This window comes from Hippocampus comes, unplaced genomic scaffold, assembly GCF_001891065.2.
Source record: "Hippocampus comes isolate QL1 unplaced genomic scaffold, H_comes_QL1_v1.1 scaffold29, whole genome shotgun sequence".
In the NCBI taxonomy this organism is placed as follows: domain Eukaryota; kingdom Metazoa; phylum Chordata; class Actinopteri; order Syngnathiformes; family Syngnathidae; genus Hippocampus; species Hippocampus comes.
In genome coordinates this window covers 554588-577846 of record NW_017805820.1, presented here as the reverse complement: position 1 = coordinate 577846, position 23259 = coordinate 554588, and the positions used below count along the sequence as shown (strand labels likewise).

Sequence of the window (23259 nt, the reverse complement as noted above, 5' to 3'; positions counted from 1 at the left end):
GATAAAAGGGAAAACGAGAAGGCGGCAGACAGGAGTGGAGGCAAGGAGTGTGTGGGGTGATATGAAGATCACATTATGAAGTCTCCAATATTATGAGCTCAACCTGGGTGTGGTGATGATGGGCCGCAGCAATCCCGGGATTCAGTGTCTGATGAGCTTTCCTGGAATACCAAAGAGAGAAACTGTGTCCAAAAATATCAGGACTATCTCAATAAATTACATTACGAGTGACACAATTTAGAAGTTGTTTTTAGCCATCGTCTTGAGTGTTTTTAGTTGCAGGCTTGATTGTGGACCAAATGTAACTCATATCTCAAGGCATGCACATACATCTTAGATATACATATACTGTATGAGAAAATGCAGATAGCACTTTGTGAGCTTGTCTAAATCATGATAGCGAGCTGAGTCCAAATTAAAAATCAAAAGTAAGTCCTCATCAAGCTAGCTTTGAGATTTATTCATCAAAATTCATAAAAATATAATCATTTAAATATTGTCCTTATGTGTAGAGAAGCTATATGAGTGTCACTTTTCGAATTGCACAACTGAAATTTAGGTTTCCAATGATATCCTAATTTGCTCCAGTATAAGTATATCGTTTCTCATTCCAGTATGTCTGCGGTTTCACTATATTTATGTCTAATGTCGGTATAGATAGATGTATAGATTCACCTTGAGGAATGACCGAATCTCTCCCTACCCTTGGGATTCTCCCCTTCATCAAATCTGACCTATTTCTGGTAATGAAACATCAGCAGTGGCCTCAAAGATGTAATCTCCTCCTCTGGCCAGCTTTGCTCACTCAGCCCCGAGGCCCATTTCGAACTCTGCTTTTTATGTGCACCGCTCTTCTCCTTTCTCTCCGAGAGTTTGACGGCAATGAAAATAATGTACCGTTGTCCGTTTTAATTTCTTGTGAAGAGGGCGCTGTAGGCACTATGTCTCTTGAGACAATATGTATCAGAACTAGCCGAATGAACTTTGAGTTCACATTCCTTGAGTCCAACTATGTTTTATTTTAAGGTTATTGATCGCAGATAAGCATACATTTTAGAGTGGGAATGCACACTTTATTTTTGTCCACATATATCAACAACATACAGTGGTAGTGCCTTGTGTTGAGTTTCATTTATTCTACAACCATGCTTATAACTCAAATACTCAATCTCAAATAGTCTTTCCCAGTGATGATTGTATCTCAAATACTCTTTCCCAATGATAGGAATGAAAGTGTAATAATCTGTTCCAGGGAATATAAATAAATAATCCTCTCTAATCCGCTTTTACTCACGAGGGTGCCAGCGTGTTGGAGGCTATCCCAGCTGACTTTGAGCAGTAGGCAGGTACACCCCGAACTGGTTGCCAGCTCGTCACAGGGCACACATTGACGAACAACCATTCACACTTACAGACAATTTAGAGTCATCAATTAACCCTACCGTTAATGCTTTTGAAATGTGGGAGGAAAATGGAGTACCCGTAGAAAACCCATGGGGAGAACATGAGAACTCCACACAGGAATGCCGGAGCCGGAATGGATCCCTGCACCTTCACACTGTGAGGCTGACGTGCTAACCAGTCGACAACCGTGCCATCCTAGCGTTTTCACCCGTTTCGCTACTCAGTGTGCTGTAAAGTATTTGAGACATTTGACATCACTCTTTTGTCTTTGCCCGTGTTAGAAATACAAGAGGAAGAGGAGCTGCTGGAGGCCCGCTGCAGGGGTGTAGAAGACCGTCTATGTGACCAGGAGTGCACTATTGGAGAAATTCGCAAGGAACTGCTCCACAAGGGTGCGTTGGTGGGAGCCCTTCGAGCCAATCTGAAAGAAAAAGAGCGCCACTTCCTTGAGGAGCTCAAACGACGCAGCCACTGCTCCACCATCTTAAACACCGAGCTTCAGAAACAAACCGAGGCGGCGGCGTACCTTTCCTTCCAGCTTCACGCTGCCAAGCAGAAGCTGCATCATCAGCGGCTGCAGCAGAGGCATGCGCTCCTGACCAGAGCTTCCCGTCAGGGCCCCCCGCAATATGACAGCGAGCACATCTCCCCCCAGCAGTCGCTCGCAGGAGCCTCCAACTCTTCTCCTGGGGTTAAACCCAAGCGCAAGAGCGCGAGAGCCTGCTCTCGAATGGAGCGCGCCCGGGAATGTGTGCCCATCGAGAAAGTGACGGGCCCTGCGGAGCCTGCAGCCATGCCAGACCCCGCCCTCTTCCTTCACCCCTGGCGGCTCCGAGTACGCACCAGGCAAACGGGAACACACAGATCGCTTCCGCTCAGAGATGAGGAGGAAGTGGGTCAGCAAGGGCCAGTGGTCCCTCAAGAAGATGCAGCCAGGCTGGTGTCTGCAACCACAGCGCCCCCTGGTGCTGAGGCACAGGCAGATTAGCAAAGGACTGATCTTTTTTTGCTTCTGTTAACACTTCTGTTATGCTGCCCCTTGACGGAATAACACCGTCGACCTGCCGTGGGCAAAGTATGGCTCTGGGGCCACATATGGCCGACTATGTTTTTTAATCCAGCCCAACAAGCATTTAAATTATCAAGACTCTTGTCATATTTGTTACCTAAAATTGGTTAATAAGAATGTGTATTTCCTTTTTGTTTTTTTTACATTTTTTTAGTCATTGAATTAAATAATTGGTTAATTCGTTTATTTTAAATGATGAAATATGCGGCAGCATGGTGATCGACTGGTTAAAATATCTGCCTCACAGTGCGGAGGTGCAGGTTTCGATTCCGGCTCTACTGCGCGAAGACAGCTGGGATAGGCTCCTGCCCCTGCACGACCTTCGTGAGGATAAGCGGATTACAAAATGGATGGATGATGAAATTTGAAACGTATTTATAGAAAATATTTTTTATTCATTTTTTGAAACATTCAGTTAATAAAATTGTAATATATATAAACACATGCATATAAAAGATATAAAACATATAAACATATATTTATCTATATGAACAGATGACATATGTGTTTCTTCATCGTAATTTTACACACACATTTTTGACCTCATCTCCAAATGAACTGAGCCAAGTGTCCGATTTAAAAATCAATTGTGGCCCTTGAGATCAGAGGTTTGCCCACCTCTGCCGGATATCCTTTTTAATGTTATGGACTACAAGACGTGTCACTTCAAGTCCATCTTTGAACTAGAATGATGTGTTTACACGGGTGTCACTTGTATACTGTGGGGCCTTAATAGTAAAGCAATCCCGTTTTTTTTTGGAGTCCAGCTGAGGTTGCGGCAGGCATGTTGTGTGGAAGGCAAGCTTTTTTTATGTGGCCGTGACCAACTGTGACCCTTCAAGGTGAACCATAAATCAACTCCACACTGTGTGTTTGTGTAACCTCAAAACGACAGTCACGGTTGGAACGATCTGAGTGTGTATGTCTGTATGAGTACTGTATATCACTGGATGACAACAAAAATGTTGAACTGTCTTTAGTTCCAAGAGCCATATCTGTAGAGCACGTTATGGGTTTTGATTAGGACGTGGTCACAAAATATCTATGAGGAATGGTACTGCAATTTTTACGGTCCTCACACAAATGCACATTAACAGCAAATGTTCCACTCCTTAATACTGAATTAAACTCGCTGTGGACAGTTGTTACCTCTTGACAAGTCAAATGTGTAATCTGTGAGATGGGAAGATTTTTTTCATTTTATGAAACTTGAAGGCTATTTGTTGAAGTGGACATGGCTTTTTTGTTTTAATTGGTAACTTTTCATATCCAATTTTAAAATTGAGTACCAAACGTTTTTCTAAACGATTCTTCGCGAAGTAGTGTTTTTTTTTTTTTAACTGTGTGTGCTTGATACATGAGTTGCTTTGTATAAACAGTTGCTCAATTGTTATTCAAGCCCAAATTACTCACTGCACTTGAATTTTGTGTTCCAAACAAAAACACTAGCTGGCAACTAACTTTCTTTTATTTACATCTCAGGAAAAATGGATCAACAAGAATGTGACTGTTGGTTAAGTTAGGACTTTTTTTTTCCAATTGATGGTGTGGTTGTAACATTTTCCAAGTGTACTAATTCTTAAATACTATGGCGATATCAACATGTGCAGGGAGATTGTCAGTTTAGACAGGAGCTTTGCACAGAATATTGGTATGTAGTTATGCAAGTGTAAGAAGAAACCCCCAAGTATGAGAATGAGTGAACTGAATTCAATAAGTAAACTGAATAGTTTTTTTGGTCAATATTTCTTTATTCTGTGATACATTCAAAGCTCTGTTGTAATCGCTGCCTTATCATACAGCAAACAATGTGTTTTGTATGAAACAATATATTGAAGTTTATATTTTGACTTTTCTTTCTCTCAATGTAATTAATGTGACCGAGTCCTGCTTTGAAACTTAATTCACTTGTGATGAGACGTGTGAGGCTTGTCCAAAATACTGACATCGGCATTTAAATATTCTGTTTTTGTCTTCAGTCGACCACCATATTTCAATAGTTATGGCTCGTTTTTAGGTTGTGACAGCTGTTCTGCGGACTTAATCTGTTCATATATCATTACTGTTGTCCATTTTGTTTCATGTGTAATCCCTCATTGTTTGACTTTTGTCGTATTCTGTTATACTGATGAATAGTAGTAGTTACCTGAAGGTGTGAGGACCGATTAGCTGCTGCAATCGTGGCAGCAATAAACATGTGGGCATGCTGCTATGCCACATGATTGTCAGGATAGTATGCCAGCTAAAACTATTGTCCCAAATCGTAAGCCATGATAGTATAACTGTGTAGTAGGGGGTGTCGTTCGTACAACTTCCTGGTACAATGTTGCTTTACAGAAGGATTCAAATTTAAGACTGTTAAGAACACAGTATCCAAAAAGGACACATCAGGTAGATCAAAAACTTTATCCATCCGGTTGTAGCACGACAGTATAATAGGTCCCATTCTGGATTTCTACATATTCAGCTTTAACAAACCTGTTTTGCATCTGTGCTTCAGTATGATCACAGGAATGAGCCAAAGCAAGTTTACCTTTTAAATCGAGTGCCCTTATAATGAGATATTTTTGTTATTTTTATTTCAAGTCAATAATCCTCAATTTGCTGCAATGTATTCCCACGTCCCGCAGCCAGAAAAAAAAGTGTCTTCCATCTTTTTATCCAGTTTGGAGTTATTAGAACAGTTTCAGTCAACTCTTTGTGGCCCCAAGAAGCTTCTGCTGTGACGCGCTAGTAGTTGATATGTGCTTGACACCATCAACGACAAAGGGGAAGTTAGGTACTCCTAAAATGGTCCATGTCTTGGGGTGAGCTGACAACTGCATCAACTCTGTAAGCTGCACTGTAAACATGATTGGAATAAACAAACAAGATCTGTCAGTCTCCTCGTGTTGAATGCTTTCTAATACACACCCTTAGACAGTTCATTTGGTAGGACATCGAATGATACAATAGAAATATAATAAATAATCAAATATGCACATATGGTAAAACGGTAGACCTTCTGATACTATGCTGAGTACCTAAGTAAGCATTCGACAAGTGTATTCTTCATAGACGGGACACCAACCACACTTTCAGTTAATACAGTACTGTATTTCATAGATTTTATCTCTGTACTTCAGCTACTTGCGAAATGAATGGAATAGTAGCAGCTGTAAGATATACTTTATACTTGGCATATTCTACAATATGCATGCATGTGATGTCAGCGCAAATGATATCCTTCATTGTCTGACTCCACAATGAGATTGTCAAGAACTGATTATACAGTATTTAGGTCAAAGTGGTCAAAGTTCATATGGTGATTGAGTTTTGTAGTCTTCTTTACACCCATTTTGTACGATCTGTTACGTTCACTAGTGACACCCAACCACCGTCTCACTTAACTGGTCCGAAAAATATTGTATTCACTGCAAATAATATAGCATTATGATCTTTGTTCATCTGCGACGTATTATGACAGGTAGAACAATTAAATGATCTTCTACCAGATGGCAGAACGTGCAGTTAACCCATACAGTAGGGTGACCATACAGTATTTTGATTTAAAAAAAAGAGGACAGTCGGACACCGAAATGACATATTTTACGTTCTGCACTGCATGTGCCATTATTACAATGACGATATTTTTTCAGCATGTTGTGCCTGCTATAGAAAATAAAACAATCTATTATCGGAGCCGCTTAAATAATAAAACAGTAGTCTCACAATTTAACAAAGGAAAAACCATCACTTCAGTACAGTATCCACCTCACACACGCCGATAACGGAGTACTGCGCCTCTAATTAAAAAAAAAGTCAGGAAGATTAAACACGTGCTTTTGGTCCCAGGACAACCGATCAAAGACGGACATTTTTATGCATTTATAAAACTCTCCCGAACGCCTGGACAGGGTTTAAAAAAGAGGACGTTTGGTCACTCTGATTACATCTGTTAACATTCATGCACCTGTAACATATTTCAGCAAAGCAGGCGCAAATTCACTTTGAGTAAGTAATTGGGAAAAAAATCGAGGTGAGATTATCATAATTTCAAAATTGTGCCTCGACTGGATAAAGTGTAGGAAACACTAATGCAGTACAATACAGTACTGTATTACATACATCATGACTCAACAGCATTTTTTTAGTAATGACATTTGTCGCGTGTGACTTTCCGTAGTATCCTCAGTCAGTGGGCGGGGCCAACGTGGCAAAGGCAAAGAGGTCAAGAGGAGGAGAAGAGAGAAGCACGTGTGATACATACAGCGTTGTCCTTCCTAAGCGTACGCGTTATTGTAAGCCTGTCCCTTGCCAACCGGTCCTAAACATACCAAGACGACTTGCAAATAGCTCTTTTCCAACACTGTCACGTCTGCCGTTTGTCTTTGTGACCATGGTGAGCAAGACGGACGACACCCAGGCTTCTGAGCCCGGCTGCCGTCCGGCTGATGTTGCTGTGTCGGAAGCCGGGCATGGAGCTCAGGACGCCCACGAGAGCAGCAGGGCGCATTTGAAAGATTCGCGAGGCTGTGGTGAGCAAAGTATGTCTGTTTCTTACATGCGTAAAGAGTAGGATTGTCGCGTTCAAATTTGGCCAAATGTCCCTGTCTCACTTCACCTCTACCTTCTTTGCTTAGTGTTATATGATGAGTGCTGCACCTGGAGTACATGCCAACGGTATCGTCGCAATGTTTCTATAGCTTCTTAGCAAAATACAAAATCGTCCGGTTTTCACAAGTCGGCAATTGCGACGAGTGCGTGACGATGGATGCCGATGCACATGTAACTCACCCAAACAGTTTAGCTGACAGGCTAACATAACAGTTGCCCCACTGTCAAGTGCTTTAGCCATGCTAGCGGAACATTTGTTACATAGCTTCTCGGCACACGCAATAACCGAAAATCGCCAGTTTAAGTTTGAGAACTGGAAAGGCAAACTATCTGAAGTTGGACTCGTTTTGCGCAAACTCGCCGTGACGTACATGGTTACTGAAGGTCACCTTCAATGGCGTCGCACACTTTCGGCATGAACACGGGGGTCTGATAAAAAAAACACATCCCTTAAATTTCTGTCCCACTCGTCACGAACTTATCTCAGACTTCACATTCATTGTAGTCAATATTTTGTCTAAGACGAATCGTTGTTAAGCCAGCGAAGCACCCGTGAGCCTGTCGAAACACGTTCCCAACCTCTCTTCCTCCCCCACCGGTGAGGATGAAATTGAGTGTCCCTCCGCGCCCGGGAAGCGGAAGCCGGTGGTTACATAGGAAAAGTCGTGAAGGTGCGTTCACGGGGAAAGTTAGGTTACGCTTCTAATGAGACATGCAAACTGGTGAGTACTCTGGGTGCCGAAGTTGGTCCGTTCTCGGGGAACCCGGAGCACTGTGTTCATGTTTCGAGATTGACACCGAACCGGGGGTGGCAGTCAGCCGGGAAATAAGTTACACAACTTGGCAAGCAAGACGACGCAGCCTGCGTGGTTGTCGTGTGGCACATTGACTCCCCTTGTTTGACAGGAAAACGTCATCAAGTGGTCTCACCTCTACGAATGTGATGAAGTATTCATTACCATTTTAAATATTCACATTATTGCTCTAGTTAGGGCTGTTATCTCGTGCCAATCTGAAAAATAACCCATGGCATCTGTACTGTAATTAAAGACACATTTAATGCAATACATACAGCTTTATGTCTATAGCGCTTTCACAACAGAGTTATGCATGTCTTTTTTTCTAAAAGCAGAGCGCCCGCATTTCTGTTACGACTGTCAACTTGAGGGCATTATTTTATCTTTAATTACTCCAATAAATGTACCAATTTGGTCAATTGAATATTTTCCCCAATTCTCGACGAATATTCAACCCTGTGTGTGTGTGTTAAAATTAAGTGTTGAAATTATCTTGCTCTCTTTGACAATGCAATTTTAGCAGTTGAACAATAAATGATCTCATCCATCTGTGAAATAACCCGTGGTCGTTGTAATTAAACAGATTTAATACAGGCACGTCCGTGGTTATCAACAAGCAGAAGACCACATTTCTGGTCCTAGTTCATACCTCTTCCTAGTTTTGCAATTCAAATGTAGGGCATCATTTTATCATTATCTCTAAAATGTAACATCCCAGTTCAGGTCGACTGATGTCCAACTGTTGCTCTTCCGATGCCCTAGGCCTGCTGGGTGAATAAGACCAAAACTGTGTTCCTACTTCTGGGACCAGCATGATACATTGGTCAAGGATGATGGTCTGTGGCTTTAATGCTGCATCGGTGGGTGAAGGGTGACTGGGTTAATCCCGAGACTCACAGACACCCTCACACTAGTCCTCAGCTCACAAGCACATCCAATCCGACAAGATAATTACGCTTCCTGTTTGTCTTACCGTAATGATGTCGACCTCTGACCCAGGCACAATCCCACCTCATTGATGGAAAGACTTAATGATTAAATGTGTTAGAAGACTTCGTCATGGGTGCAGTGAACATCACATAAAACCTTGCATGTTATTTTTCATGGTTGTCCTCTTGTTGGTTGATGTCACGGAAGCTGCCAGGGTCCTCATTTATGCAGTCAATGACATTTGCCATTTATCTCAGACTGGTTGGTTGTGCATTTCGGAAATGGGTCATTGTAGAGCTCAGCACTTGTATAGTCTTGTTGTTGCGACTTGTCTGCTTCTCTGTCAGATTAATGTTCAATTTATCCCTTTGCCTTGGCCCCCCTACTTATCCCTGGAATAGGACACATATTTGATTTTTGTGCTTTCAGCTGTGATACGCTTCACTGCTTTGAACTGTTCAGTAATCGTTTGACAAACAAGTTTCGTGTTGCAATGACTTAGCTCCTCAGGTAGTAGCCTCCAGTTTAATAGATGGTGTGTCTCATTGGCTTTGGAGGATATTTTTATTCATCACCTGAAATTCAACAGTTTATTGTCATCATCAAATGTATATTTTTCGCTGGGTAGGTACGGTAGATGGACCTCAAACATTTTAGTTCTCATCGCCATTTTCAAGTAAAGAAAATATCAAGGTCCAAAATAAAAACAAATGATAAAAAAATATCACTCACCCATAGCTACATTTCAACAAGCCATGGGACGTGGCCATTTATAGTTCAACAAGAGTTAATTACTATTATGACAGCAGGACACAATACAGTGGCATAGTATTTATCCATCCGTCTATTTTCGGAACCACTTTTCTTCACTAGAGTCATGAGTGTGCCACAAAGTGGTTGTCTGCAAATTATTGGACATAATTATCTGGTAATGAAACTTCACTTTCTGCCACTACCATTGTTCCTCATTGCACTGAAGTGTGTGCACTTTGAGTGTGTAGCCAGGTTTCTGTAATTTATAAAAATAAAATGCAACAGTCCCAAACATAGCAATTTCCTGCCAGTTGTTTTTCCAGATCGCCCATTTGGTGTGTTATGGATCTGGCATCAGAGGAAGAGAGGCTCGGCAGCATAGTTTGGCGTGAAACTGTTTTTTGGTATTCAGAGCTAGGCTGCTCTGTCCAATGACTGCAGCCTCCCTCCTTCAGTTGTTGCTAGTGCCAGTCAGGGTCTAGTTTATGAAGCTCCACCCCCTATTTTAGCAACCCTGACGCCGTGTTACCCTTGACGGTGAGCAAGGACGCACATGTGTGTGCGCGTGCGTGCACACTCACAGATACACACACTGACAGCAGCTGAATCCCTAATGCATGAATCCCACCGAATAGTACTCAGTCCTACCGCTCAATTTCCATACCCTTTCCTTTGTATGTCACTGATATTAACTCCTGGAGATAATAATGATGCGTGTATTGGCAGGAGATGTTTGCAAATTTAGATAATGTGTTTCGTAGAGCTCAGACTCATACCAAAAATTCGTTGTCGCTATTTATTGTTTAATCAGAATCAACCTGAATGGGTTACTAATTGCATTGTTGCCGAAAAACATGTCATTGTCCAACAAAATGAAAAATCCAATTTGATCAAAATGTTATCTGGTAGATGGAGTTCACCTATATAGTATTTTGTCGACACCAGACTGTATGTTGACCAAAGCACCCCTCATATTTATTTGTTTCAAAACATATCAGATTTTACACTGATGCGCTAATGCAACTGTGTCAATTTCAGGAACGGTTTTCCTTTTTAGTTGAAAATAACTTACTTTAACCTTCAGGATCCCTTGCTATACATTGGCCAACGGCAGAACCCAGGGCCTTCTTTTAGTCCGATTTTAAATCCATCCACTTGCATAGTACCATTTGCTAGCTAGTGTTAACCTTTCATCCAGCCTCCGACTGTGTGTGTTTTTGTTACTGATGCGACTTCCTGGCAGCACATCAGCCAATCATTTGGTTCAATTGTCTTGAGGTTTTGTTGCATCCATCCATTCATTCATTTTCGAATCTGCTTATCCTCACAAGGCTCGCGGCCATGCTGCAGCCTCTCCCAGCTGTCATCGGGCAGTTGGTGGCGTACACCCTAACCTAGTTGCCGACCAATCGCAGGGCACACATACAGTAGACGAGCAACCATTTGTACTCACAATCACACCTAGGGACAGTAGAGTGTTCCATTGACCTACCATGCATGTTTTTGGAACGTGGGAGGAAACTGGAGAACCCTGAGAAAACCCACACATGGATGGGGAGAACATGCAAACTCCACACAGGAAGGCCGGAGCCGGAATCGAACCCTGCACCGCTGCACTGCACTGTGAAACAGACGTGCTAACCAGTTGAATATTGTGCCGCCGGTATTGTTGCAGCGTGACAGAATTTTGCTTGTGCTCCTCGGAAACCAAATGAGTGAGATTTGTGTTTGCGTTTCTCTGCAGACACAGTCATGGTGAATGGTGGAGGGGCAAATGATCACATAGATGAGTTGGAATCAAAGGACAGGCACAGTGACATTAATGGAGGCGACGACTCCAACGAGCAGGAGGTGATTGTCATCCAGGACACGGGTTTCACCGTAAAGATCCAGGCGCCCGGAGCCGAGGCTTTTGATCTTCAGGTACAGAAAAAAAATAATTAAAAGCACACCAATGTTGTACTTCTCTCTTATCGCCTCCCTCTTATTCTTCGTTCTCAGGTGTCTCCTCAGGAGATGGTGCAGGAGATCCATCAGGTGTTGATAGACAGAGAGGACACCTGCCACCGCACCTGTTTTTCGCTGCAGCTAGACGGAAATGTGCTGGCCAACTTTTCTGAACTGAAGTCCATTGAAGGCCTACAGGAAGGCTCACTGCTCAAAGTGGTGGAAGGTTGGTGTGTTCTGCATCTGCAGTGACTGTTTCACCCTGTACAGGTGCATAAATACAGTCATTTGTTACACGGGAGGTGACAGAGAAGTCCAAATGTTAACGATTGACCAACAAAATTCTGCTGAGTAACATTAATAGAGCACAGACAACCTCATCCATGCCAAATTTTACACATTCTGAAGATACACACTTGTTTTTGAAAGTGCTTTTGTTTGCGCTTGTCTAGAGCCATACACTGTGCGTGAAGCCCGGATCCACGTGCGTCATATCAGAGACCTTTTGAAGAGCCTGGACCCATCAGATGCTTACAATGGAGTGGACTGCAACTCTCTTTCCTTCCTAAGTATTTTCACGGATGGAGACCTTGGAGGTACCTTGAGATTGCTGCAGCATCCTCTGATGTTGGAGACACCGCACCTTTGTCAGATCATGCACAATGACGACAACTTGCGGTGGAAATGAGGTTTGTGTTTTGACTGCAGATAGTGGGAAGCGGAAGAAAAAGGGCAGCGAGTTGGAGCAGATTGACTGCACCCCCCCAGAGCACATTCTCCCTGGCAGTAAAGAGCGTCCGCTGATACCCCTTCAGCCACAGAACAAGGACTGGAAGGTAAAACCCCCTTTTCACGATGCAGTTTAGGTCGGTATTGTTGGTTTTCAAGAGCGCTGTGAGTGTTTTGAGCGCCTTTTTTAATTGCGATACCAATTGTAGCAGTCCAATGGAATGTGGACCTGCATGTCTGTCTCAACAGCCTATGCAGTGCCTGAAGGTCCTGACCATGAGTGGCTGGAACCCTCCCCCCGGTAACAGGAAGATGCATGGTGACCTCATGTACCTGTACATTGTGACAGTAGAAGAGCGCCACGTCAGTGTCACGGCCTCAACACGTGGCTTCTACCTCAACCAGTTAGTCTACTTCTCCAATTTATTGTAATCTAATGTTTAACGGCTCAAGTGGAGCTATTGTTGCAGTTAACAGTCAAGTATGTTCTTCCGATAGAAACTTCACCATTAGTTTTCCTCATTTTAAATGTGAAAGTATTTACTCACCAGTCACAACATCAGATACACCATTATGAATTAATGATATTTCATTAAAGACTTGGTGGGATTAAGTGAACATTGTTTATGTTGCTTCTGGTGCCCAACTGGCCTGAATCATATAGAGAGTTATTTGTAATATTTAACCATTACAGTATTCGTCTCATTCAGCTGAAAAGAAATGGTAAACATTTCATTCATTTTTTTCCCTTTATTTAAAGAAAAATAAATGCAAGGGGCAGGAAGGTGTGAAAAAGAAAAAACATATAATATCAACCCCTTATCAATACATAATGGACAACTCACGACACACTTAAAATACAAAATAAAAATCTCTATACACCTCTTGTAAAATATCAATACACATCATTAGATTGCATGAGTGACTAGTGAGTGTCTTTCTCAGGTTTTACTCAACAAGAGGGACTATGTTGGAAGTAGTGATTCAAAAGCATGCAACTTCGTCTATTTTGCTGTGTCATTCTCCTAATTTTTGAGGCCAAAACAGCTCAGTCATATCAATTAGGTAGACTTGAATTCCATTTGGCAGTAGTATGTAGGTCAGAATCTGTGCTGCCCAGAACAGTCACCTCAGTCTTTCAACAAACAAAATCACTTTACACTAGTTAAGTTGTTTGTGTTTTTGTCTGTGTTGTTCAGGTCGACTACCTACACCTTCAATCCCAAACCAGCTAACCCGAGTTTCTTGAGCCATTCTCTGGTGGAACTACTGAGCCAGATCAGCCCTGCCTTCAAGAAGAACTTCACTGCCCTGCAAAAGAAAAGGTGAAAATGTCTCCTTTCTCTGCATCTTATCTGGTGCCAGGGCACATATTGGTTGACACCAACACTCGAAATACTTTTTGGATTGGCATGAGCAAACTCCCCATCGTACAAGTGATTATTTTCCCGGTGGGGCTGCAGGGTCCAGAGGCATCCGTTTGAGCGAATAGCCACGCCTTTCCAGGTCTACAGCTGGACATCACCACAGGTCGACCATTCCATGGACTGTGTTCGAGCCGAGGACGCCTACACCTCCCGCTTGGGTTATGAAGAGCACATACCAGGACAGGTATGGCAACCGGTTTCTCACAACATTAGGCCCCCTGCTTACTGCGTGACAAAATACGATGGAGCTGTTGCACAGAGTGCAGGGTACTGCAACAAATTTTCATAGATAGCCAACTGTCATCAGCGTCAACGGTCACTGAGGCAAAAATTCAGGTATGGGAAGAGATCTTGCCCCAAGTGGAGGAGTTTAAGTATCTTTGGATCTTGTTCACGAGTGGGGCAGGAGGGAAGCGGGAGATCGACAGGTGGATCGGTGCAGGGTCTGCTGTGATATGGACTTTGTATTCGTTTATCGTGATGAAGAAGGAGCTGAGCCAAAAGGCGAAGCTCTCAATTTACCGATCCATCTACGTTCGTACCCTCACCTATAGTCACGAGTTATGGGTCGTGACTATAGGTGAGGGTACGCCCGCCCTTAACTTTTCTCGGATTTTCTCTTCCTCATTTCGCAGCCCTATAAGTGGTAGTAAATGGATGGATGGATGGATGGATGGATGGATGGTTAATAGACCATTTTGATTGCAGCTGAGATTTGTATTCATTTAACAATGTGGTTATGCTTATCTTCAGACTAGAGATTGGAATGAGGAGCTGCAGACGACAAGAGAGCTTCCTCGGAAGAACCTGCCTGATCGCCTGCTTAGGGAGCGAGCTATTTTCAAGGTGCTTCTTTGTCTTCTCTGTATTTAAAAAATATATATATCAATGAGACCATACAGGTACAGGTAGTGTCACGATAATTGGAAAGAAAACTACCACTGCTGTGTGGACACTTTATCAAACAGCTTGTGTAAAATATTTTTCACGTTTATTCTCTTTGCAGGTCCACAGTGACTTTGCAGCAGCAGCCACACGCGGCGCTATGGCAGTCATCGACGGAAACGTAATGGCCATTAACCCCGGTGATGAAACGCACATGCAGATGTTCATCTGGAACAACATTTTCTTCAGCCCGGGCTTTGATGTGAGGGACCATTATCGCGAGCTGGGTGGGGACGCTGCCGCCCACGCCGCACCCACCAATGACTTGAATGGCGTGAGAGCGTACGGTGCAGTGGATGTGGAAGGACTATACACACTGGGCACAGTGGTGGTGGACTACAGAGGCTACCGTGTCACCGCCCAGTCAATCATCCCTGGCATCCTGGAGCGTGAGCAGGAGCAGAGTGTCATCTATGGCTCCATCGACTTTGGAAAGACAGTTGTGTCCCACAGCAAATACCTGGAGCTTCTGGCGAAGACCAGCAGGCCCCTCAAAGTCAGTACCAGAACCACTGTTGTGTTTCCTCAAAAGTGGCTGCCGCTCTAATAGACACTATCAATCCACTTGAAAGATGTTCCTCCTCCAGTTACTTGTAGTACTGATATTTTAATAATGACCTGTTCTGACTCTTCATCAAAGGTCCAGAGGTACAATGTGCTCAACGAGAAGAACGAGGCAGTGGAGCTTTGCTCATCGGTCGAATGTAAAGGCATCATTGGAAATGATGGCCGTCACTATATTCTGGACCTTCTTCGCACTTTCCCACCTGACCTCAACTTCCTTCCTGTGGATGGAGAGGAGTTAGCTCCAGAATGTCAGCGTCAGGGTTTCCCCCGCCAGCACCGTCACCGCCTCGCCTGCCTTCGCCAAGAACTCATTGAGGCCTTTGTTGAGCACAGGTTAGTGTTTGTCCGCAGCTCTGCTGTTTTGTAATACACCAAGAGTGTAATAGTGGATTTTGTCCCTTTTTAGGTATCTTTTGTTTATGAAGATGGCTGCACTCCAACTCATGCAGCAGAAAGCGAACAAGGATGCCAGCAGGAACGAAAAACTTGCAGCCATCACTCAAACGTCCGAAACAGAGGCCAGTGCTGATGCAACGCAAACCACTGCTTCAGATTCAGGCACGCTGGTCTCGACAGATGGCCCGGTCCAAATGGACAGCGGGGAGGAAACACCCTCAAAGGCTGCCACCAATGGGCCTATGGAGCCCACAGCCACACAGAATGGGGAGTGCAAGAGCCCACTGGAGGGTAAGGAGCTTGAGGAAAGTATTCCAGGATTAGCTCAGGCCAAAGAGCTGGCGGAGACCTTAGTTGCCGAAGATGGATCTGGTATTGGTACGTCCAAAAAAACGTTAAAGGCTGAGACAGCTACTCTGGTGGATAGTCGCAAAGAGAGAAGTAGTTTAGGTGTTAGAGTATTGGAAACAACATCCAATTTTCAAGTGGCTTCAATCCACCTGGCTAGCTGTGTCTGCTCAGTCCTCAACCTGCATGGGGAAAAAATGTTAATTAATGCCCCCAACCCACATCAATGGTCCAGCCTGCTGAATGAATTAACAAAAAAAAACAAGAAAAAAAAAACAATCATACTGTGTACTGTCCATCAAAATCTGTTTGAGATTGACAGTTGAATGGTTGATTTGTTCGCTTGGCCCTGTATGATGTGCATGTTGACACGTTTTTCTCAGTGGTGTTGGGTTTGCACTGATACACTGTAGTGCTTTTTGCATGTTGTGTATTCTGTAGATACTGATTGACAAAATATTCCCAAATTGACGTTTCAATATTCATTGCTCAATATTTTTACTCGCCCTCTTTCTCATGGGTCTGTCCTTTTCAAACAGACCAAAAAAACCGTGAGGTTGTCCTTAATGCCTGCAAGGCAGTCGGCTCCATCAGCAATACGTCTTTCGACATCCGCTTCAACCCTGACATCTTCTCTCCAGGTAAGATCGGACAATATGTTTAATTTTTCAGCAGTTGGGGAATATAAAGTATATGGGAAATAAAATGCTCTAGTATGTATGTATGTATGTATGTGCGTGCGTTTGTGCGTATACATGTGTGTGTATATGCATGCTGCGTTGTAGCTCTTCGGCTTGTTTCCTCAAGGTTTTGTACAACAGCTGTCATGAGGCTATCCGTTTTACCCTCCGTGGCTTGAATTGTCAATAATAAGTGTGTGTTATTGAACCAGGAGTACGCTTCCCAGACGACAGCGCAGATGACATCCAGAAGCAAAAGCAGTTACTCAAAGATTCTGCCGCCTTTCTCGTTTCCTGCCAGATTCCTTCACTGGTCAGTGATGTGTACTGTCGTCTCTGCCTCTGTTTGCATTTCTTTCTGAGGTCAAGTTGCAGGCTGTGCGTCTGAATTTAGAGTGGTTATGTTCTCACTAGGTTAAAGACTGTTTGGACCAAAGCGCTCTGCCCATGGATGGAGCCACTCTGACAGAGGCCTTGCACCAGCGAGGCATCAATGTACGCTACTTGGGCACCGTACTGGAGTTTGTGGACAAGACTCCTGCCAAAGCCCAGCTGGAACATTTCTATGTAGGTCGAATGTTTATAGGACTGTGAAATATTTTGGATTGACATACGAATAACCATATGTTATATCATGACGAGTGTAAGGGAAAAAAAGTGAAGTCGAGAAATACTTGTTTTTTTTTACTAAAAATAATCGGCCACTTTTTTTGTGAAATCCAGAAATGAATCTATTTCTAAAAGAAACAATTATTTGTGAATTTTAAGAAATCCGCTTTTATTTTTAATAAAAGCTATTACTTAAACGTTACTGTCAAAAATGCAGTTCCAATTAAGTATTCACAAAATCGTGTTTCATTTTTGGGTCAAGGGGTCGGGGGGGGCGCAACTGCTGAATGTAACTTGTAATTTACTTTTAAAATGAAGTACTCTGTGAAGTAACTTAAGTTTTCCAGTGACAACACTGGTTATGATACATGTTTATTTGCATAAATGTGTGTGAAAATGTTTGTTTCACATTCACTGTGACTGAATTTGATTTTCGCCATTTTAAACATTTTTTTTCTTTGCCTCTTTAGAGAATAGGAATCATTGAATTGATCACCAGATGTGCAAAACATATCTTCAAGACATACCTGCAGGTAGATAACATTTTATGTAGTTTTCAAAGATTTGCATATTTGTATTTTGACTAAAACTTTTTTTGTTTTTTTATTTAAAAAAAAAAAAAACCTCACAAAGGGTGTGGAGCTGTCAGCTCTCTCTGCTGCTGTAAGCCATTTCCTAAACTGCTTCCTGAGTTCCTTCCCGGATGCTGTTGGGCACCTGCTAGCTGACGAGCTTGTGTCCCGCCGCAAAAGCCGAAAGCGTCGCAACAAGGTTCCTGGAAGTGGTGACAACACAGCATGGGCCAGCCTAACGCCCAGCGAGTTGTGGAAGAACATTGCTTCTGAAGCCCGGAGCTACTATCACTTCATCATCCAATGGTAACAACTCATTTGCCTGTGTTTTCCTTGAGCTGGTACATTATGATTGAGTCTATCACCTCCCTCCTTCCACAGTGAAAATGTGGACCAGGTGGTGGAGAAATACGGCGTTCAGAAAATCACTTTACTCAGAGAAATATCAGTCAAAACAGGCATCCAAGTAGGTTTTACTTTTTTTTTTCAAAAAATTACTATCACCTTGTCATAGCTTTTTAATGTTTTCATCTGCTCTCCAGATTGTGATAAAGGAGTATAATTTCGACAGCCGCCACAAGCCTACCTTTACAGAGGAGGACATACTTAACATTTTCCCCGTGGTAAAACACGTCAACCCCAAAGCCTCAGATGCCTTCCACTTCTTCCAGAGTGGCCAGGCCAAGGTGCAGCAAGGTAAGGCTCACGAATTCACTACCTGGGCCCGCTTTACACCATGACTCGTTAATATACGGCACAGGTGTCAAACTTCGGTCCTCGAGGGCCGGTGTACTGCATGTTTTCCATGTCTCCCTGATGCAACACCCTGATTCAAATGATCAAGATCACTATCAGGCTGCTACAGAGCTTGCTGATGAGCTGATCCCCCCCATACATTAAATTGTATAAACACATTCTTGTTAATATAATAACCTGTTTTGTTTAAGTACTTTACATGGTAGATATTATATACATCAAGGGACACACTGTATTTTAAATGATTTTTAGGATAACCAATTGGGTGCATTGCGGTTGTCTGCAGATATGTATTTCTGTTTTGATTCAAAACTCCCTCATTTGATTCCTAGGATTTTTGAAGGAAGGATGTGAGCTGATCAATGAGGCCCTCAACCTCTTCAACAACGTATATGGAGCTATGCATGTGGAGATCTGTGCCTGCCTGCGCCTATTGGCTCGCCTTAATTACATCATGGGAGACCACGCCGAAGTACACACCGGAAATTAAATGAATGAAATGAAACAGCTGTGTGCCAATTCCGGGTGTCTTAGGAGGCGATGCTAATTTTGGCGATGCTAGATAACTACATGTTGGCGTATGACTTGTGTCACATATTTTAAAAGAAATTTGAATGAGACGATACAGAAAGAAAGCTCTGTTTGTGAGCTGCTTTAAAAAGAGTAGTTGATTCGAGGCTGTGTTGTGATGTAATGGGCTTTCAGCTGCAGCTTCTAAGGGGTGTCGTACCCGAATTGGGACACAGCAACCATCTTCACTTTTGTTTACTATTGATTTCACTTCCCAAATGACTATCTCCTACTTGCCTGCAGGCACTCAGCAACCAGCAAAAGGCTGTTCTGATGAGTGAAAGAGTTCTTGGTATCGAGCACCCCAACACAATTCAAGAATATGTAAGCTGTCTGGTCTGTTGTCCACAGTTGTTGATTGTGCCAAATGATTTTTTTAATATACATATATATTGCTTTCTTTCTTTGCTCTCCAGATGCACTTGGCTCTGTATTGCTTTGCAAACGGGCAGCTGTCCACGGCATTAAAGCTGCTTTACAGAGCTCGTTACCTCCTGTTGTTGGTGTGCGGTGAAGACCACCCGGAGATGGCACTACTAGATGTAAGTTCTAACTGAATGTGACAAAACCACTCTACCTCTTTATCTTGAAAATTCTGCTGAGGAGGTTCTGTTTTTATGTTACCATGCATTTAATTTTTTATTTGGTTTGGTTCAAGCTGTCATCAGATAGTAACGGGCAAGTAATACAACTGTAATTCTTGTTTTCAGAGTAACATTGGCTTGGTACTGCACAGCGTGATGGAGTACGATTTATCTCTGAGATTCGTGGAGAATGCTCTGGCCATCAACTCAAAGTACCATGGACCACGGTCACTCAAAGTAGCGCTCAGGTGGGGAATGAATACAGCACTTATCCACATCCATATGCTTTCACATTCAGTGGTAAGATAATCTGTGATATTTTTCTTCCCAGCCATCACCTCATCGCTAGGGTTTACGAAAGCAAAGCAGAGTTCCGCTCGGCGCTACAGCATGAAAAGGAAGGCTACACTATTTACAAGAACCAGGTACCAGAGATCTCTTCTCCTCCTATAGTTTTCCTCATCTGGATGGCCTCATCTGAAATGTGTGTTATTGTTCTCAGATGGGCGAGGCTCATGAGAAAACCAAGGAAAGCTCGGAGTACTTGAAGTCTCTCACTCAACAGGCCGTGGCTCTGCAGAGAACAATGAACGAAATCTATAAAAATGGCTCCAGTGCCAGCATCATGCCCCTCAAGGTGACTGACCGGAATTGTCCGTGTTTGTTTAATTGACAACAATTATTAAACAATGCTTATATTTGTGCCTTGTTGATCAGTTCACTGCTCCCAGCATGGCCAACATCCTGGAACAACTCAACATCATCAATGGCATCATTTTTATCCCTCTAAGGTATATGTACGACAATGTATGCTTGGTCATTTTGAAATAGCTTCTTACTGGTAAATGAGTCACACAACTGGAGGATCACCGTGGTAGTCATCCAAAATGATCTTCCACAAATGTAATTCTGCACCAAACAGTTGGTAATTTTTTTTTTTTAAATAAATCAAATTTTAAATAAAATGAAAATGGTATTGAAACTATGATCTGTCGAGTTAAAGATGTAACCTATCAAAATCAACTTACAATATTTACTGTGTGAAAAATTTTGTAAATTTGAATAAATTGATTTTGAGTAGCATCCCACAATGGATTGCGTTTGTAATGGATAGAGGCTGCAGCTCATACTGCTTCATTGCGTGTAATCACTTCATTGCTGATTGTGCCTTTCAGCCAAAAAGATCTGGAGAACCTGAAAGCTGAGGTGCAGCGACGACAGCAGCTGCAGGAGTCAGAGAAGAATGAGCTGCTGGAGAAGAGTGAGCAGCCGTTGGAAGATGGCCCACTGGAACTAGTGGACAAAATTCCTGTTGATTAACGTCCCAATGTGTTCAACAGTAATCTTTTCCGTTACGAAGGGTGAAGACCGTGCCGCAACAGTCTTGTCATTATGCCCGCCGACCCAGGAACTGAGCAGGTTATATCGGAATTAAAATAGAAAATTTATTATAATACTGTAAACGGAAATACAGTATGGGTCAAATGTCCAGAGAACACACTGTGTGATGTGTATAACAAAGGAAAACTGAGCAGGTAATCCCTACAAGGTAGGATGTGATAGAGGAAAAACAAGTACAAACATCCAATTTATGAAACATGCAGTGTTAGGAAATCCTGCCAGGAGGTGGTAAGTATTCTGGTTGCATTGGCGCAAGAGATCCTAGTTTTGGACTCAAGACCCAGGGTGGCGTTTTGTACCAGAGCCTTACCTTTTGTGCTCTCAGGCCCAGCTAGCCCATGACCATATGTTCTTTCCTAAAGGAGCCTTGAAGAGCCAAGGGCATGGAGCCTAGCTGAGTAAGGCTACCTTCTCCTGTGCACTAAAATCGAATTTAATAAGATTAATAAAACAGTGGGCCTTGTATTTGTAAGAATGTACTGCTCATTTCCCACACTGTTGAACGTTAGTTAATTAAATTTAATCATTTGTGCTGCCTGCCGAGTCTTGCAAGCAAACCTGTGCTGGATTTTTTTTTTTCTGTCGGTGAATATGTACAGGAACGTTGATGACATTTTAGAGCTGTTAATTTAAGCCATAACTGTTTTATAGAAAATGTATAGAATGAAAAAATGTGTAAATCTATATCAGATTTAAACACGTTTTTGCTTGATGAAAAAGATCCATAAACCGTCCTCTTGAAAGCAATTTCCTCCATGTACTAACTGTGTTCAATCTATTTTTACACATTGATAAGGCTGTGCATGTAAATTTGTATGTGTGACTTTGAGTCTCTGTGTAATCCAACAGGATGGCTAACGAGTGGTGTGACATGAACATTTGTTTTCCAAATGTTTTATTTTTCTAAATGCATAGGTGACAAGAATTAACTTCTTCTCATTATTGGAGAGGTGCTCCTCATTGGTTGCAGTGACTGATCCTGGTTTTCCGTTTATTTGTTCTTCCCAATATTGGATTGTCATGTTTTCACATTTATGCAGCCCAGAGAACCCTACGCAGGAATATTACCGCACATTTTCAACACCAATGAAATGGACAAAAGGAAGGGCTGTCTTGATTGAGATGTACCAAAAGAAAAAAACAAGACTGACCGTTTGAGCTTGTATACATGCAATGTAACTCTTCTGCCGTGTATAAATGTTTGTGATTAAAGCAATATAGAGATGGTGCTGGCAATATTTAGGAATGCAAAAGGAAGATGGAGTCACTCAAATACTTTAAAAGGAAACAAGATGAGCCGCTCACACTCAAAAGTCATTCATTGCTATCATGAGTCAAAAGTGCGGGCAGGTGAAAACTTTGTTTATAAAGGCGATTTATGTGTCTTAACTATGGCTTCGTCTGATTCACTTGCTTTCTGTATCTTAATTGGCCTGTTTTCAAGTACAGTATACTATCTTGACCAGTGCCCCTCGATCATTACCAATAAATGTCCATAAGGGGGCACGCAAGCACTTTGAATAACAAGGAATTGAATGACACTTTGATCCATTTGTCCTGCAGAATGTTGTCGTCAGCTTCTGATAACGTGTGAAAATTGTCCATATTATATGTTCGTTTGTTATGGCCATCCTACTTTTATACATAACTGAGAATTGTTTCACTGTGAGGTGTGAACAAGCAGCAGCTTCTGTTGAAAAGTAACTGATTAAATAAAAAAGTAGAAACCAGCTGTATTGAGCAGTGTCTCCTCACTGAGGCGACCATGTCGAGGTGTCCTTGAGCAAGATACTGAAACTCCAGTTGCTGCGTCATCAGTAGGTGAATGAGGTAACAGTGTAAAGCTCTTTGAGTACCCAAAGTAAAAAGCGCTATACAAGTGACAGTCCATTCACCATTTAGTCATATGCCACTAGATTAATATTTCCGTGAAATGTAGGCTGTCCTACATCTAAAAAAACTGTACAATTATGAATGCCATAAAGTTCTATACGTAAATAGACCTCCGTACAGTACAAAACACGAACAGCTAATAGAAGAACACGGCGTACGAATCATGGAGTAGTGAATCCGTTAAAAAGAAACTAAAAATAAAAACGTTTGGATTTACATTCGCAATGCGCGCAAATTGATGTTAAGTGTTTCAAATCAACGTATAAAACGGCGCCAAAGGTTGTAC

The 23259-nt window shown here is 42.5% G+C and overlaps 2 protein-coding genes and 1 long non-coding RNA gene across 6 annotated transcripts in view; 2 read left to right on the top strand and 1 right to left on the bottom strand.

Moving 5' to 3' along the window:
- The window catches only part of LOC109525408 (uncharacterized), a 5413-nt gene extending 4045 nt beyond the window's left edge, over window positions 1-1368 (bottom strand). The window contains exon 1 of the long non-coding RNA XR_002170144.1: window positions 104-1368. This is a non-coding gene — a long non-coding RNA (uncharacterized LOC109525408). The remainder of the gene's footprint in view (window positions 1-103) is intronic.
- Window positions 1-2651, top strand: part of ccdc92ba (coiled-coil domain containing 92Ba) — a 6967-nt gene extending 4316 nt beyond the window's left edge. Inside the window, exon 3 of the mRNA XM_019885850.1 lies at window positions 1686-2651. Within this exon, the coding sequence (XP_019741409.1) occupies window positions 1686-2392 (707 nt within the window). The 3' untranslated portion in view covers window positions 2393-2651. The remainder of the gene's footprint in view (window positions 1-1685) is intronic.
- Window positions 2652-6658: 4007 nt separating this feature from the next.
- cluha (clustered mitochondria (cluA/CLU1) homolog a) lies at window positions 6659-22322 on the top strand. 4 transcript variants are annotated; one of them, XM_019885843.1, is made up of 27 exons: window positions 6659-6990; window positions 11294-11472; window positions 11551-11722; window positions 11949-12092; window positions 12205-12332; window positions 12475-12629; window positions 13425-13550; window positions 13689-13836; window positions 14406-14498; window positions 14659-15093; window positions 15238-15497; window positions 15571-15938; window positions 16448-16549; window positions 16801-16901; window positions 17003-17155; window positions 17668-17730; window positions 17831-18075; window positions 18151-18235; window positions 18312-18465; window positions 18858-18997; window positions 19339-19419; window positions 19512-19637; window positions 19806-19927; window positions 20011-20104; window positions 20182-20316; window positions 20397-20470; window positions 20855-22322. In XM_019885843.1, exons 1-27 carry the CDS (start codon window positions 6852-6854, stop codon window positions 20997-20999), a joined length of 4167 nt encoding a protein of 1388 aa, XP_019741402.1. In that variant the 5' UTR covers window positions 6659-6851; the 3' UTR covers window positions 21000-22322. The 4 variants fall into 4 exon arrangements, with proteins under 4 accessions (XP_019741402.1, XP_019741403.1, XP_019741401.1 ...); XM_019885844.1 differs by having other exon boundaries at window positions 6659-6999; window positions 15571-15851; XM_019885842.1 differs by having other exon boundaries at window positions 6659-6999.
- Window positions 22323-23259: the final 937 nt, after the last annotated feature.